Source organism: Ovis canadensis, chromosome 19, assembly GCF_042477335.2.
Source record: "Ovis canadensis isolate MfBH-ARS-UI-01 breed Bighorn chromosome 19, ARS-UI_OviCan_v2, whole genome shotgun sequence".
Taxonomy (NCBI): domain Eukaryota; kingdom Metazoa; phylum Chordata; class Mammalia; order Artiodactyla; family Bovidae; genus Ovis; species Ovis canadensis.
The window spans coordinates 58,503,664-58,521,781 of NC_091263.1; the positions used below are offsets into that span (position 1 = coordinate 58,503,664).

General features: G+C 38.5%; 1 protein-coding gene across 1 annotated transcript in view; it reads left to right on the top strand.

Moving 5' to 3' along the window:
- Positions 1–18,118, top strand: part of DNAH12 (dynein axonemal heavy chain 12) — a 169,278-nt gene that overhangs the window by 138,073 nt on the left and 13,087 nt on the right. The window contains exons 59-67 of the mRNA XM_069560621.1: positions 3,778–3,950; positions 5,569–5,709; positions 8,632–8,790; positions 8,998–9,142; positions 10,934–11,084; positions 11,532–11,785; positions 11,978–12,118; positions 16,314–16,451; positions 17,783–18,016. Of these exons, the coding sequence (XP_069416722.1) occupies positions 3,778–3,950; positions 5,569–5,709; positions 8,632–8,790; positions 8,998–9,142; positions 10,934–11,084; positions 11,532–11,785; positions 11,978–12,118; positions 16,314–16,451; positions 17,783–18,016 (1,536 nt within the window). The remainder of the gene's footprint in view (positions 1–3,777; positions 3,951–5,568; positions 5,710–8,631; positions 8,791–8,997; positions 9,143–10,933; positions 11,085–11,531; positions 11,786–11,977; positions 12,119–16,313; positions 16,452–17,782; positions 18,017–18,118) is intronic.

Below are 18,118 nucleotides of genomic sequence, written 5' to 3' on the forward strand. Positions count from 1 at the left end.
TTGAGTTGGAGATGCCATCCAGCCATCTCATCCTCTGATGTCCCTTTCTCCTCCTGCCTTCAATCTTTCCCAGCATCAGGGTCTTTTCCAGTGAGTCAGTTCTTCCCATCAGGTGGCCCCAAGTATTGGAGTTTTAGCTTCAGAATCAGTCCTTCCAATGAATATTCAAGACTGATTTCCTTTAGGATGGACTGGGTGGATCTTCTTGCTGTCCTAGGGACTCTCAAGAATCTTCTCCAACAACATAGTTCAAAAGCATCAATTCTTGGGCACTCAGCTTTCTTTATAGTCCAACTCTTACATCCATACATGACTACTGGAAAAACAGGTTTGACTAGAGGGACCTTTGTTGGCATAGTACTATATCTGCTTTTTAATATGCTGTCTAGGTTGGTCATAACTTTCCTTCCAAAGAACAAGCATCTTTTAATTTCATGGCTGCAGTCACCATCTGCAGTGATTTTGGAGCCCAAGAAAATAAAGTCTCTCATTGTTTCCACTGTTTCCCCATCTATTTGCCATGAAGTGATGGGACTGAATGCCATGATCTTTGTTTTTCAAATGTTGAGTTTTCAATTCAGTTTAGTCGCTCAGTTGTGTCCGACTCTTTGCGACCCCATGAGCTGCAGCACGCCAGGCCTTCCTGTCCAACAGCAACTCCCGAAGCCTACCCAAACTCATGTCCATTGAGTCGGTGATGCCATCTAACCATCTCATCTTTTGTTGTCCCCTTTTCCTCCTGCCCTCAATCTTTCCCCTATCAGGGTCTTTTCAAATGAGTCACCTCATTTGAGTTTCAAGTCAGCTTTTCACTCTCCTCTTCCACTTTCATCAAGAGGTTCTTCAGTTCCTCTTCACTTTCTGCCATAAGGGTGGTATCATCTGCATATCTGAGGTTATTGATATTTCTCCTGGCAGTCTTGATTCCAGCTTGTGTTTCATCCAGTCCCGCATTTCACATGATGTACTCTGCATATAAGTTAAATAAGCAGGGTGACAATATACAGCCTTGACGTATTCCTTTTCCTATTTGGAACCAGTCTGTTGTTCCATGTCCAGTTCTAACTGTTGCTTCCTGACCTGCATACAGATTTCTCAAGAGGCAGGTCAGGCAGTCTGGTATTCCCATCTCTTTAGGAATTTTCTGCATTTTGTTGTGATCTACACCATCAAAGGCTTTGGCACAGTCAAGGAGATGTCTTTGTGGAACTCTCTTGCTTTCTTGATGATCCAACAGATGTTGGCATTTTGATCTCTGGCTCCTTTGTCTTTTCTAAATCCAGCTTGAGCATCTGGAAGTTCTTAATTCACATGCTGTTGAAGCCTGGCTTGGAGAATTTTGAGCATTACTTTGCTAGCATGTGAGATGAGTACAATTGTGCAGTAGTTTGAACATTGTTTGGCATTGCCTTTCTTTGGAATTGGAATGAAAACTGACCTCTTCCAATCCTATGGCCACTGCTGAGTTTTCCAAATTTGCTGACCTATTGAGTGCAGCACTTTAACAGTATCATCTTTCAGGACTTGAAATAGCTTACCTGGAATTCCATGACCTCCACTAGTTGTAGTGATGCTTTCTAAAGTCCGCTCGACTTCAGACTCCAGGATGACTGGCTCTCGGCGAGTGATCACACCATTGTGGTCATCTGGATCATAAAGTTCTTTTTAGTATAGTTCTCGCCACCTCTTCTTAGTATCTTCTGCTTCTGTTAGGTCCATCCCATTTCTGTCCTTTATTGTGCCCATCTTTGCATGAAATGTTCCTTTGGTATCTCTAATTTTCTTGAAGAGATCTCTAGTCTCTCCCATTTAATTGTTTTCCTCTATTTCTTTGTACTGATCACTGAAAAGTAATCATTTTTTTTGCACTGATCACTGCAGTGGTAAATAGTACTTGGCTGAAAAGTTAAGGGTTAAATAACAGAAGATTTAAATGAGAATATTAAGATCATACTTTCTTTTGTAAAGATATCATTCATTTCCATTGTTGATAACTTTGTTTTACTTATAGTCAAGATGGAGCTTCAAAACTTACTTTTAGTTGTAGTTATACTGTAATTTGGGGGAAAGTTTGCTTGTAAGGAACACAAACCCACTCAAATTGGGGATATTTTATTTTCCCAATTGTAGGAAGTACATGTAGGCCTCAGGAATGAAGGAAAAGTGTTAAATTTCTCTGCTCTTTGTCTCTCCTTTTCTCTAAGGTTCTGTGGTCCTCATACATGCTTCATTCTGCTCCATCTGGAGACCAAGTTCTTTTCTGTAAAACTTCTATACTGTTACTTTGTACTTTTATCTTGCACATAGAAACCAACTCTGATACCACTGCCTTTTAGCTCTAAGGCTGAGTACCACCTGATTTCAGTTTTTGATGCTCCTGAAGATCTAATTCTCTGGAGGGAAAATGTATTAGCTAATATTGGGTCTGGTTCTGTGCCTACCACCTGATTGAATCAGCTGAAAACAGGATCATTCAGTATAAATTCAGCAGAGTTTGTGGATAGCATGTCCAAAGAAGGGAGAGTGGGTTGGAAAAGTGCTCTGTATGTTTTTCCTATAGAATATCAATGTATCATACTGAGTTGTCATTGGAATAACTGTTGTCTTAAAGAAATTTTTTTTTCTTTTAGAGATTGAATATCTATCTATACCCCTATTAGAAAAAAGTTAAAATTATGAGAATCTCACTGAAAAAAAAAAGATGTTCTTAATGTAACAAGAACAACAAACAAACAGCCAACAAATACTTCCAAATTCTTGCTTCGCTAGACTTTGTGCTGGGTTCTGGTAACATGTTGGTGCCTTAAACCATACACGTATATACATACTTTCTCTCTCTCTCCTTCTCCTTCTGTCTCTGACCTATTAAAATAAAAGAGGGTGTTCAGTCACTAAGTCGTGTTGGACTCTTTGCCACTACATAGACTGTAGCACACCATGCTTCCCTGTCCTTCCCTATCTCTCTGAGTTTTCTCAAACTCATTTTCTCAAATGTCCATTGAGTTGGCGATGCCATTCAACCATCTCATCCTCTGTCACCCTCTTCTTCTCTCGTCCTCAATCTTTCATAGCATCAGGGTCTTTTCTAATGAGTCGGCTCTTCACATCAGATGGCCTAAACACTGGTGCGTCAGCTTCAGCATCAGTCCTTCCAATGATTCAGGATTGATTTCCTTTAGGATTGACAGATTTGATCTCCTAGCTGTCCAAGGGACTCTCAAGAATCTTCTCCAGCACCACAATTTGAAAGCATCAGTTCTTTGGCACTCAGCCTTCTTTACGGTCCACCTCTCCCACACATATGTGAATACTAGCAAAATCATAGGCTTTGACTATATGGAACTTTGTTGGCAAAGTGATGTCTCTGCTTTTTAGTATGCTGTCTAGGTTTGAAAGAGGGTGAGTGACAATAGTAGATACACATCAGATTAAGGCAAAGAATAAGGAAAGATTGACAGCTTTGTCTTCCTCAAATAAGAAAGAGATAATTGATACGGGTAGTTACACCTTTGATCTGTAAAGATATTTTTCTTTCTTTTACTTTCCTTCTTTCCACTCTTTCTTTGTTCTCTTCCCTCTCTCCCTAGTTCTTTACTTCCTTTCTTTCCCTTTCTTTCTTTATAGATGTTTGCATAATAAAGCCCTTTCATGTAATCCATGCCCCTATAATTTTGTCATTAACTTAGGGGATATTTTTAATATAAATTTCATTGTATGAAATATATATAATTAAAACACATCTCCTATTTCTTCATCTTGATTTTTCTCTTCTTCCAGATTGCAGAAAAAACAGAACTCAAAATAGCAGAGTCTCGAGAAGGTTATAGACCTATTGCTAAACATTCATCAGTGTTATTCTTTAGCATTGCAGACCTGGCTAACATCGACCCCATGTACCAGTACTCTCTCATCTGGTTTGTGAACCTTTATATCAACTCTATTCATGACAGGTAAACATTCTCTAGCGTCGTTCATTCTCCCTAGGTTGTATTTTCACCATCCTTTCTATTGAAAATATATAACTTTTCTTATTATTTATATAATACATGTTCATTATTGACCATTACAAAATATGGGAAAGTGAAGGAATGAAGGAATAAGTGAAGGAAAGAAGGAAGGAAGGAGGGGAAGGAAGGGAGGAAGAAAGGGAAGAAGGGAGGGAGCAAGGAAGGAAAGGAAGAAAGAGAAAGCAAGCAAGCAGACCTCTCTTCTATTCTAAGTTTTATTTCACTCCTACTCAAGATTGAAGCATAGAGGGATTAGCTTTAGTCCTTTCCCCACATTTCCTTTAAGTATTTTGCTAAGGCAATAACCTATCTTTGCTAGCAACTCCAGTTTATCTTCCTCTAGCCCTGAGGTCCCTAAGAAGTTTCAGCTCCACATTTCTAATTGTTTGCTAGATGTTTTCACTTTAACCAATTAATGAATGTACACAGATCTTGGAATTAGACTGGAGTAAGGGATTAAATTTCAGTTCTTCCAAGGGATTTAATTTCAGTTAAATAGCTACATGAATATAGGCAAGACAGTTAACTTTTCTGTAATTGCCTCAATTTTCCTTATCTGTAAAATAGGGATAATAATAGCACCTACCTTCAAGAGTTCTTTTGAGAATTAAAAGATAATATTTTTAAAGTATTTTTTAAAATGTCTGATATTAAGCAACTCGTTTAGTAGAAAAAGAATATGATTTGAGCCTAGCGTATGTGTTCTACATGGGCTCTTGGTAGAACAGTCTTTCCTGAGTGATTGAAATCCCTAAGCTTCCCCAGCTGGGATTTGGAATTTGAATTAACTCACCCTACATGATGGAGGATATTCAAGCTGAAGAATTGACATAAATGTCAATAGCAAGTCGACGAGGATGTGAAGTCATCAGAACCCTCATGTAATATAGTGCGTCCACTTTGGAAACATTTTTAGAAGTGTATGTATCTGAATTACTGTGCTGTACTTCAACTATACTTCAGTTAGAAAAACAATAATGCTGCTGTAAACATGCTGCTGATGCTGCTGCTAAGTCGCTTTAGTCGTGTCCGACTCTGTGCGACCCGATAGACGGCAGCCCACCAGGCTCCCCCATCCCTGGGATTCTCCAGGCAAGCACACTGGAGTGGGTTGCCATCTCTTTCTGGGTACGCATATCTTTTGAGTTTGTGTTTTTTGGAGTTTTTTAGGGCTAAATACTCAGAAGTGGAATCGCTGGATTGTATGGTAGTTTTATTTTTAATTTTTTTGAGAAACCTCTGTGCTGTTTTTCATAATGGCTGTACCAATTTACATTTCCACCAATAGTGAATGTAGGTTCCCTTCCAATGATAACATCTTCTATAGCTATAGTACAGTATCATAACCAGAAAATTTACATTGGTACAATCCAGAGAGCTTATTCAGATTTCACCATTTTTTTATATGCACTCGTGTGTGTATGTGTGTGTGTGTGTGTGTAGTTCCATGTTTTTAACTCGTTATTTTGATAAAATAAAACTTGTATGTTAATTCATGTGTAACTGATTTTTTCTTAGCTTTACTTGACTCAATATATTTTCCTTTTTTTTAACCTTTCAGTAACAAATCCAAAATTTTGGAAAAGCGCCTAAGATATTTAAATGACCACTTTACATACAACTTATATTGTAATATATGCCGATCGCTATTCGAGAAGGACAAGCTATTGTTTTCCTTTTTATTGTGTGCCAACCTTCTTTTGTAAGTTACTTGCTTTTTCTTTATTTTAAAAACCTACCTGGAAAACCTAATCAGTGGCTTCTCACAGAAGGATAGTATGTTTTTTTTACCCTGTTTTTTAGTCATGAATTTAGTTGTTCATTTCTCTCTAGTAGTGTTGGTGTTTTTATGTTTGACTTTTAAAATGTGGGTTATACAAAAGAACTCAAAAAATGTTCAACAGTCTAGTTAATTCCTACAAAGCAAAAATCTGTGTAACTACCATTCATATCAGGAAACAGATTTTTTCAGGGAATCCCCTGGCATTCCAGCGGTTAGGACTTGGCACTTTCACTGCGGGGCCTGGTCAGAGAACTAAGATACCGCCGTGTGGTGGATGGCATGGCCAAAAGAAAAATAACAGGGTTTTTAGATTCGCTTCTTTCACTTAATATGCATGTAAGGTTCTCTCGGTCTTTTCATGGCTTGATGAGTCCTTTCTTTTTAGCACTGAGTAACATTTCATCGTCTGCATATACTACAGTTTATCTGTTCACCTACTGAAGGACATCTTGGTTGCTTACAAGTTTTGAAAAGTATGAATAAAACTGCTGGAACCATTTGTGTGCAGGTTTTTGGATACATGTATGTTTTAGCTTATTTAGTTAAATACTAAGTGTGATTGCTGGATCATGAATAAGCTTATTAAGGTTTTTTAAAATTATTTTTTAATTGAAGGATAATTATTTGACAGAATTTTGTTGTTTTCTGTCAAACATCAGTATGAATCAGCCATAGGTATACATATGTCCCCCGCTTCTTGAACCTCCCTCCCATCTCTCCCCCCATCATAGCCCTCTAGGTTGATACCGAGCCCCTGTTTGAGTTCCATGAGTGTGGAGAGAGTAACATGGAAACTTACATTACCATGTGTAATATAGATAGCCGATGGGAATTTGCTGTATTTAGTTTTGTAAGAGACTGTCTTCTAAGATATTTGATGTGGCACCTCAGCTTTTTAGGAACCTTGGCTTGTGGTCCTTGGGGTCCTGAATGTTGATACTGACCCACATTCTGGAAGAAGCAGGAACTCAGAAGCCAGCACATATTGAGCAGAATAAAGTGCTGGAGGAGTAATTTACTTTCTTATGGGACCATTAAATTATTAAAAGATTTTCCTTCTTGATTCATATTTTCTCTGTGAAAATTACTTTGAAAATGGGTCCTAAGTGGAAGTTTAAACCCGTTTTACATAACAGGTCCCAGAAGAGACCCAACAAGTATATAGTGTACATTTCGTAATCCATTGTGTTCTATCAGCAGTGAATGAGATTTCCTGTTGCTTCACAACCTTGCTAGCATTTGGTCTTGTCTGGAGTTCACCATTCTAATAGATATGGACTGTTGTCTTGTTTTAATTTTCAATTCACTAATGATATATGATAATGAAATTTGCTTATTTGCTATCTTTATATCTTTTTGGTGATGTGTCTGTAAGGGCTTTTGTCCATTTATTAAGTTTGATTGTTCATTTTTTATTGTTGAATTGGATGACAGTCCTTTATCAGATACATCTTTGGGAAATATTTTCTCCCAGCATGTGGCTTGCTTTCCCATTCTTTTGGCAGTGTCTTTCACAGAGTAAATGTTGTAAAGTTTAATGAAGTCCATCTTATCAATTCTTTCTTTCATGGGTCATGCCTTTTGTATTGTAGCTAGAAAGTTATTGCCATACCTAACGCCTCCTAGATTTTTTCCTGTGTTCTAGGAATTTCATAGGTTTTCTTCCCTGGTGGCTCAGAGGTTAAAGCATCTGCCTGCAATGCATTTCTTATAGTATAAGTCTTCTGGTAATGGATACTTTCAGGTTTTATAAACCTGAGAAAAATTCAGTGAATTTTTCTTTCAGATTTTAATTTTTTATCTCTGGAAGTTTCGTTGATTATTTTCTTTATATTGCCCACTTCTCTCTTCATTATGTTAATGTTTTGCTTTCACTCCTTGAGCGTATTTATAATAGCTCTTTTAACATTCTTGTCGGTATATCGTCTGTACCACTTCTATGTCTGTATCTACATACTGATTTTTCTCCTGGTTATGGATGCTGTGAATTTTACTTTGGTAAATGCTGGGGTTTTTTAAATTATTATTTCTTTAAGAGCTCTGGACTTAATTCTGCTCTAGACTTTACTTTGCATGTACTTAAATTATAATGAATCATTTGACCTTTTCAAGCCTTTTTCTTTTTACAGTTTCTTACAGCAGTTTTAGAATAGACTTTATTCTACAGCTAGGTTAGCTTCACTACTAAAGTATAATCCCTCCAGTGTCACCACTGAACTGTCCTGGTGTTCAATCAAGATTCAAGTCTAGTTGGCAATAACTCATATCTTAAGTCCTGTGTGAGTTTTGATAGCTACTTAGTTTACAGCTCCTATATTCTTTGCCTGGGTTCAGCTCCAGATATTCTTTGCCTGGGTTCATAGATTTTTACCGTCCACGTACATAACTTGGCATTTAACAAAAGAATCAAGAGGATATGTATGCAGATTTCCGGAGCTCCTTTTTCATAAATCTCCCTCCCTCTGATACTCTGCCCACAAATTCCAGTCACCTCAACCTTCCTTAACTCTGACCTCTTTCTCTTCAACTCCACAATACTCCTAGTTTCTGATTTTGATTTCCCCCTCCCCCACTTTATAGTCTGAAAAGTGCCTCCAGGCAGATAGCTGAGGCAATCATAGGGATCACCTTGTCTCCCTTTTTTTTCAAGTACCACAGTCCTTCACTGGCTATTATAATTTCTAAAAATAATTGTTTCTTTGATTTTTTTCCCTGGCTTTTCTATTTGTTAATAGCAGTAGTATAAGTCAATTCTGATTGTTTTATCCACACTATAGAAGCAGAAATTGATTTCATTTAATGTTAAGACAATTTACAACAGTCCTTATTTTGGGAACACAGGGCAAAGAAAGAGATTGAATACCAGGAACTGATGTTTCTTTTAACTGGAGGAGTAAGTCTTAAGAGTGCTGAGAAAAATCCTGATCCAACTTGGCTGCAGGATAAAAGCTGGGAAGAAATTTGTCGTGCAAGTGAATTTCCTGCCTTCAGAGGACTCAGGTACTTGTTTAAACATGATGACTTAGCACTGAATGGTGATGGGTAAATCTGTAATCTAGTGATCTTTAAAAAACAGTTCTAAAAAAAAAAAATTAAAAAAAAAAAAAAAAAACAGTTCTAAAACTGTCTTGATTCATCTCCTCATTCAATGATCTCTTTCAGTTTTTCTCAGTGAAAGGATAATTGTTAAGCTTTTCTTTCCCTTAGGGATCATTTTTATGACAATGTATCTGAATGGCGGGAGATCTATGACAGTAAGGAGCCACACAATGCTAAATTTCCAGCACCAATGGATACAAGGCTAAATGAACTACAGAAAATAATCATTCTTCGGTGCTTAAGACCTGATAAGGTAAAAAACAGATGGGTCCTATTTGGAACCCAGATAATCTGCCACTTATAAAACACTAGGTTTAAAGTTACTATTATTTGGTACTTTAACCTTCATTTCAGATGCTCAGATGGGTTCACTGAGGTCCTTGGATCTGTAGGTTTATAGTTTTCTTCAACTTGAGAAAAGCTTTGGCTATTATTTCTTCAAATATTTTTTTGCCCATGATTTCAATTAAATATACATTACACTGCTTGATGAGGAGGGCATGGCAACCTACTCCAGTATTCTTGCCTGGAGAATCCCCATGGACAGAGGAGCCTGGGGGCCTACAGTCCATAGCGTCATACAGAGTCTGACATGAGAAGTAACTTAGCATGCATACTACTTGATATTATACCACAGGTATCTGATACTCTGTTAATTAAAATTTTTTGTATCACTTTGCCTCAGTTGGACAGTTTCTACTGTTGTCTTTAAATGTGGTGATTTCTTCTTTTGTAGTGTCGAATCTGCTATTGTTGTTCATTCGCTAAGTCGTGTCCGACTCTTCGCGGCCCTATGACCTGCAGCACACCCGGCTTCCCTGTCCTTCACTGTCTCCCTGAGTTTGCTCAAACTCGTATCCATTGAGTCAGTGATGCCATCCAACCATCTCATCCTTTGTCTGCCGCAAAGTAGACAGGCTCTAAATGGCTAAAAATCTGCGTATTTAGGCTATGTTTAAAACAGTTGAATATGTAATATTTTGAATTTGGTGCCAATGGACTTTTGAGCTAACAGGTTTTAGCCTACTGTGAAAAATAAACAATCTAGGGATGAGTACACGGAAGCTATTGTTGTCCCATTTATTTAACCATCTGATAAAGATGGCTCAGATGGTAAAGAATCTTTCCTGCAATGTAGGAGTGCTGGGTTTGATCCCTGGGTTAGGAAGATCCCCTAGAGAAGGGAATGGCTACCCACTCCAGTATTCTTGCCTGAAGAATCCCATGGACAGAGGAGCCTGACGGGTTACAATCTGTGGGGTTGCAAAGAGTCAGACACAACTCAGCAACTAATTATAATCTGTATTTTTCTTATTTTTAAGTATTAGGGTATAGACTAAGCTGCTGTAACAAAGAAACCTAAAATACAGTAGCTAAAATGAAATAGAAGTTAATCTCCATCTTCCCTAATAGCCCTGAGCAAATGCTTGAGGGCTGGCAGGGTACAGAGATTCTTAAGATCATCCAGAGACTCAGTTTCTTTTCTCATGCTAGAGAAGTCTCCTGAAGTTCGGTCCTTGTCATCGAGATTGAAGCTAGCTCATAAACACCACATCTGTTGAACAGGAGAAGAGAGTGTTGAAAGCAAACAGATTCCTTATAAAAATAGAATCTGGAAGCTCCATATATAATTTCTATTTGTATTTCTCTGACCCAAACTTAGTCACTTGGCCACATCTTGCTGCATGAAAGGCTGGGAAAACTTGGGATTCTGTTACCAAAAGGAGACACAGAATGGGACAGTTTACAGTCTCTGCTATACTGAATGAGATTGAACATCCTTTCACATGTTTAAGATCCATTTCTATTTCATTTTCTATAAACTGTTTATCTTCTTTGCCCATTTTCTCTTGGATTGTTAGTCTTGTCCATTACCTTATAGGTACTTTTTATATATTAGGAAAACTAGTACTTTGTCTATGATATACTGCATGTTTTTCTTATCCATTAGACTCATAGTTTGCTCTTTGTTAGTTTTTAGGAAAAAAGTTGTTTTGTGAAGTAAAAATTAATCTAAAGATTGTATTTTTTCTCTCTTCAACAGATAACTCCAGCTATAACTAATTATGTAACTGACAAACTAGGGAAAAAGTTTGTAGAGCCTCCACCATTTGATTTGACAAAGAGTTATTTGGATTCAAATTGCACCATTCCCTTAATTTTTGTGTTATCTCCAGGAGCAGATCCCATGGCCAGTAAGCATAAACTATCAACTTTTGTTGTTGTTTAGTCACTAAGTTGTGTTCGAACCTTTTGTGACCCAGTGTACTGTAGCCTGCCAGGCTCCTCTGTCCATGGACTCTTTCCAGGAAGGAATACTGGAGTGGATTGCAAGTTCCAATAAGATCTCCAGGGGATCTTCTGACCCAGGGGTCAAACCTGTGTCTCCTGTGTTGGCATGTGGACTCTTTACAACCGAGCCACCAGGGAAGCCTACTGCCAACTTTAAGAAATTATAAATAAATCGTCTTGTTCAGTATCTATTTCCTGGATGATTATAAATCACTTAGTAAACTTGGTATTTATAAGGAAAAGTAATAACTAGAATTCTTCACAGTTAAATACTTGTATATACTGAAACATAAAGCATATTTCATAATTTTAGATAAGCAGTGAAACCATTTATTTTTATGCCCTCTTAGGCCTGCTAAAGTTTGCAAATGATAAAGCAATGTCTGGAAATAAATTTCAAGCTATTTCACTGGGACAGGGACAAGGACCCATTGCAACAAAAATGATTAAAGCAGCAATAGAGGAAGGAACTTGGGTTTGCCTACAGAATTGTCACCTTGCTGTCTCCTGGATGCCCATGTTAGAAAAAATATGTGAAGATTTTTCTCCTGAAGTCTGTAACTCATCCTTTAGGCTTTGGCTCACAAGTTACCCATCTCCAAAAGTATGTTTATTTCTTATGGATTTTAGTACATTTATTTGGTTAACTATTACATTGTATATCTTAAATACTTTACATTACAAGGTTTTAAAAATATTTTTGGAGTCCTCTCTTATACCCACTCTTAATCCACTATGCATTTTTAAGAGTTGAGTTGGTTATCTAGAGTAATGCTTTTTGTTTATTCTGTCTCAGTTCCCAGTAACAATTCTACAGAATGGAGTCAAAATGACTAATGAACCTCCTACTGGTCTTCGGCTAAATCTCCTCCAGTCTTACCTCACTGATCCAGTTTCTGATCCTGAGTTTTTCAGTGGATGCGAAGGAAAAGAACTGGTAATATTCAGCCTCTGGAACTTTTAAAATGTGATTTACAGTGAAAAATATGAGAACATAAATATTTTATTTAATACTAAACTTTACCCATTTCCTAAGAAGACAGAAATTGTACCTATCTTGTTCATCATTTTATTCCCAATAGTTTGTGTTCTGCTTTGCGTGTAGTAGATATTCAAATAAATATTTGTTGAGTGGACAAACTGGAAAATTCTGAAGGAAATGGGAATACCAGACCAGCTGACCTGCCTCTTGAGAAACCTGTATGCAGATCAGGAACAACAGTTAGAACTGGACATAGAACAACAGTTTGGAAAAACAACTGGTACCAAATAGGAAAAGGAGTATGTCAAGGCTATATATTGTCAACCTGCTTATTTAACTTATTTGCAGAGTACATCATGAGAAACGCTGGGCTGGAGGAAGCCCAAGCTGGAATCAAGATTGCTGGGAGAAATATCAATAACCTCAGATATGCAGATGACACCACCCTTATGGCAGAAAGTGAAGAGGAACTAAAGAACCTCCTGATGGACGTGAAAGAGGAGAGTGAAAAAGTTGGCTTACAGCTCAACATTCAGAAAACTAAGATCATGGTATCCGGTCCCATCACTTCATGGCAAATAGATGGGGAAACAGTGGAAACAGTGGCTCACTTTATTTTTTTGGGCAAAATCACTGCAGATGGTGACTGCAGCCATGAAATTAAAAGATGCTTACTCCTTGGAAGGAAAGTTATGACCAACCTAGACAGCATATTAAAAAGCAGACATTACTTTGTCAACAAAGGTCCATCTAGTGAAGGCTATGGTTTTCCCAGTGGTCATGTATGGATGTGAGAGTTGGACTGTGAAGAAAGCTGAATGCCGAAGAATTGATGCTTTTGAACTGTGGTGTTGGAGAAGACCTTTGAGAGTCCCTTGGACTGCAAGGAGATTCAACCAGTCCATCCTAAAGGAGATCAGTCCTGGGTGTTCATTGGAAGGACTGATGTTGAAGCTGAAACTCCAATACTCTGGCCACCTGATGTGAAGAGCTGACTCATTGGAAAAGACTCTGATGCTGGGAAAGATTGAAGGCAGGAAGAGAAGGGGATAACAGAGGATGAGATGGTTGGATGGCATCACTGACTCAATGGACATGGGATGGGGTAGATTCTGGCAGTTGGTGATGGACAGGGAAGCCTGGCGTGCTGCAGTTCATGGGGTCGCAAAGAGTGGGACACGACTGAGAGACTGAACTGAACTGAGTGAATGAATATATCTTAGTTTGTACAAAAGTCCAACAGTGCCTTTAGCAGTCTATTTTCACATTATTTTTTATTGTTTCAACAATATGTTTGTTAGGTACCAGATATAAGGCAGTGAGAATAAAATAGACACCCCCACCACCAAAAAAAAAATGTTTTGACGTATTAATAACACTCTTCAGTGTTGTTGTTTGGTCACTAAGTCATGTCTGACTGTTTGTGACCCCATAAACTGCAGCATGCCAAACTTCCCTGTCCTTCACTCTCTCGCTGAGTTTGCTCAAACTCATGACCATTGAGACAGTGATGCCATCCAACGACTCATTCTCTCTCACCCCCGTATTCTCCTGCCCTCAATCTTTCTCAGCACCAGGGTCTTCTCCAACAAGTCGGTTCTTTGCATCAGGTGGCCAAAGAATTGGAGCTTCAGCTTCAGTCCCAGTCCTTCCAGTGAGTATTCAGGGTGGATTTCCTATAGGATTGACTGGTTTGATCTCCTAGCTGTCCAAGTGACTCTCAAGAGTCTTCTCCAACACCACAGCTCAAAAGCATCAATTCTTCAGTGCTCAGCTTTCTTTATAGTCCAACTCTCACATCCATACATGACTACTGGAAAAACCATAGCCTTGACTAGATAGATGGACTTTGTTGGCAAAATAATGTCTCTGCTTTTTAATATGCTGTCTATATTGATCATAACTTTTCTTCTAAGGAGCTAGCGTCTTTTAATTTCATGGCTGCAATCACCATCTGCAGTGATTTGGGAGCCCAGAATAATAAAGTCTGTCAGTGTTTCCATTGTTTTCCCATCTATTTGCCTTGAAGTGATAGGGCCAAATGCCATGATCTTGGTTTTTTGAATGTTGAGTTTCAAGCCAGCTTTTTCACTCTCCTCTTTCGCTTTTATCAAGAGGCTCTTCAGTTTTTCTTTGCTCTCTGCCATAAGGGTCGTGTCATCTGCATATCTGAGGTTATTGATATTTCTCCCAGCAATCTTGATTCTAGCTTATGCTTCATCTAGCCTGGCATTTCGCATGATGTACTCTGCAAGTAAGTTAAACAAACAGGGTGACAATATACAGCCTTGATGTACTTCTTTCCCAATTTGGAACCAGTCTGTTGTTCCATGTCCAGTTCTAACTGTTGCTTCTTGACTTGCAGACAGATTTCTCAGGAGGCACATAAGGTGGTCTGGTGTTCCCATCTCTTTAAGAATTTTCTACATTTTGTTGTGATCCACACAATCACAGGCTTTGCTGTAGTCAATAAAGCAGAAGTAGATGTTTTTCTGGAACTCTCTTGCTCGGCCTTCTTTTATTTATCTTCTTCAACGTATCTGTTTGTAAAACAGTTTTGCACATGGTATTGAGGAGAGTAGCAGTTCCTATAAATAGCGCTCCTCTTCTCTACCCAAATTCTTACCAGTTAAGAAACAGGAAAAAAGAATAAATATATGGGAACCAAATTATAACCTTAATTACTGATATAGACTAGGTTGGAAGATTTGGCTTATATCTGTGAACAAATGAACGTAATATTACAGAACCCAGAATGAAACAGATTTATCTACCCAGAGGAACAGAGCAAAACTTCCTTCCTATCAGGAAGCTCACTCTAAGAAAGAAAAAGGAAAAGCCGAGCAAATCTTATTTGCTTAACTTTTCCCAAATTTACCCATTAGATAGGTACTCCTCTCTCTACCAGTGAGTTTAAGAACTTAGAAAATGCAGAAGTGTTACATTAATTGATGTTTCCCTACATGGAAGGAAGCATCAGTACTAAGGGAAAACCATCCTCTCCTTTACACACAATGCATACTATGATAGTTATCATATTTGTCTATTTGAACTGGAAAAAGACTGATATTGCAGACAAAGGGTCGAATTCTTTGGAAGCCAGCTCGTTTCTTTCTGCTTGATGTTGCTTTCTGTGTGACCCCAGTTCTGAGCAATAATTTTGTTTGTAACTCTGGGACAAAGGGAGGATATTTGTGGTTTTAGCTGGAAAGAGGACTTACTAGAGTGGAGAAGGTGGTATGGTGATCCTCCTACCCATCTTATGATGGCTTCTGTATGTCTTCAGTTGTGGAAAATCTTTTCTGCTGTTCCTCAGGTTGTTCTCATAGATAGCTGCTCTGTAAGCAGTGGTAACTTTGGTGCATCAAGGAAGGAGATGAGTTCAGGGTCTTCGTATTCTACCATCTTGGCATGTCTCTCCAGCACTATTGCATTTTAATAATGTATAATATTATTGCAGTTTGTCTAGCTTTGGAGGGTTTTGTTAAGTCATAAGATTTTTGTTTGTTTTAATATAAAGCGCCTACTGTTAACACTCTGGCTTCTTCCCCTCAGACTGTTCCCTGAAGGCACAATTACTCATTCTTTTCAGTGCCACAGTCCTGATCAGATTCTGTGTGATCCTTGCCCACCTGGCTAGTTTTCCTGCCAGATTACAAGCCCCTGGTAATTTGAGGCCTTGTTCATTCTTTCCTCTGTCCCCTCTGGTGAAGGGCTCCAAGCAGACGCTCTGTTGCTTTTGGGGGCCTTGTACCCAGACAGCTGTGGTGAGATCCATAGTAGGTTCTTAAAACATGGAGTCTGTTTAAGCAGGGTTTGTATCTGTGGCTGATGTAGGGGGTGCTGAGGCAGTGTGGGAGCCGTTTGCTCTGTGGACACAGCAGTGAGGCCTGCTTAGGCCTCTATCCACAGCCTTCCAAACTGTCAGTGTACAAATGCAGACTAAGGGCAATGCATACGTGTTTGTACAAGATATAGAAGTTGTGAGATTAATATTTTTTATAGTGAGGATTGTTTTACATAGTCTTTCTAAATAAAAGTTTGTAGAGATATATAATCATAGAATCTCACAATGAAAGGTCATCAGTCCCCCTCATTTTAATAATGGAAATCTGATCAGAATTTTCTCTTGCATATTTTTGTCTTAAAGGCTTGGGAGAAGTTGCTGTTTGGAGTTTGCTTTTTTCATGCCCTTGTGCAGGAGCGAAAGAAATTTGGTCCTCTTGGGTGGAATATTCCATATGGATTTAATGAATCCGATTTACGTATCAGTATTCGACAACTACAGGTAAAATTAGAAAGACTAATATTGATGGAGATTACTGTGTACCAGGCCCTAGGCAATTCCCTTTGCTTAGAATAACTTATTCACTTCTCCCAACAAAACGAATAGCTGGCTGGATGGCAGTAATAATTATAATTTTGGCTTACAAAGAATGTTTTTCCATCTGAGTTTTTCTGCTGCAAATAATGGGAACCCTGATTCAAACTGGCTTAATCCATAGTGAAACTTTTTATCTCATGTGAAAAAGAGTTGCAGAGGAAAGACAGATTCTGGAGTGGGTTTTTCAACAAAAGTGTTGCTATCAAAGACCCTAGTTCTTTCTTTTGGCAGTGCCCTCCTCAGCATTGGCTTTCTATAGGTCCTCATTATACTCTCCTCTTAGCTTCTTCTCAGTCAAATATACAATTTACCTCTATCAGTCAACAAAAACAGTAGAAAAGGAATCTATTGAAGGAATATTGCGTAGGTCACAGAATCACCAAGATGGCTGGACAGCCATGGCATCCAGTGTCATATCGAGAATCATACCATGTCTGGTAGGAGCGTTCCTTCCACCCCTGTTAAATATCAGACACTGCAGCTCTCATAGGTGCCACTGAGACTTTCATCTGCTGCACATTCTCTGATGTTATCAAAAAAGATCTTTTGCTCTCCCTGCTTCTTCGCACACTAAACTCCAGTTCAGTCCAGCATGGCTACATCTGAGATTCCAAGCCCAGGTCACAGGGCTAGGCTTTAGCCATAAGGGGACTGAGAAAGTGAGTGAGCAGGTTTTTGCAGTTTCTGTAGACTCACAGTGAAACATGAGACATATGAGATGGTCAGCATCCTCCGACAAACAAACAAAAGAACAAATGTCCACTGTAAGTTCCTGCTCACTCAGACTTTGACTAGGCACTAGACTGCTCACTAGGCACATTACTCACATTATCTGCATGAATTCCAATCCTCACAGCAACACCGTACAGTGGGTATTGTCCCTGTTTTGGAGAAAACCAAAGGTAAGAAGTGAATTTACCCATTGAGGTAGGATTTGAACTTAAGTCTGTTCAATTCCAATACTTTCCCATCATTTCTGTCACACTGTACCAACCATATCAATCCAACTAGAGAACCACAGGATACTGTATATTCTGCCTCTTTGCTGTGATAAGGGCCTTAACAACACGAGGCTTTAAAACAACCTTGATGATAGTTCTTCCAGCCCCACTTCCATGTGTATAGATTGATCAGTGACTGATTGATTGACTGATAGGTATTTAAAGCCATGTTAAAATGGAAATGAAGTGAAATACAATATGTTTTTTCTCATTTCATTTTTTTCTTTGTTTCAGCTGTTTATCAATGAATATGATACAATTCCATTTGAAGCCATCTCTTACCTGACTGGAGAGTGTAACTATGGAGGAAGAGTGACAGATGACTGGGACAGACGTCTCCTCTTAACCATGCTGGCTGACTTCTATAACCCACACATAATCGAAAACTCTCATTATAAGTTTTCTCCTAGCGGAAACTATTTTGCCCCTCCCAAAGGCACTTATAATGAATACATTGAATTCATTAAGGTAACTGATATCACTGAAAATAGGGTTAGATTCAAGTGTGATTTTCTTAAAAGCAAGTAGTGAAGTAGTCCCCCATAATGTATAGAATTAGACAAGTATTAG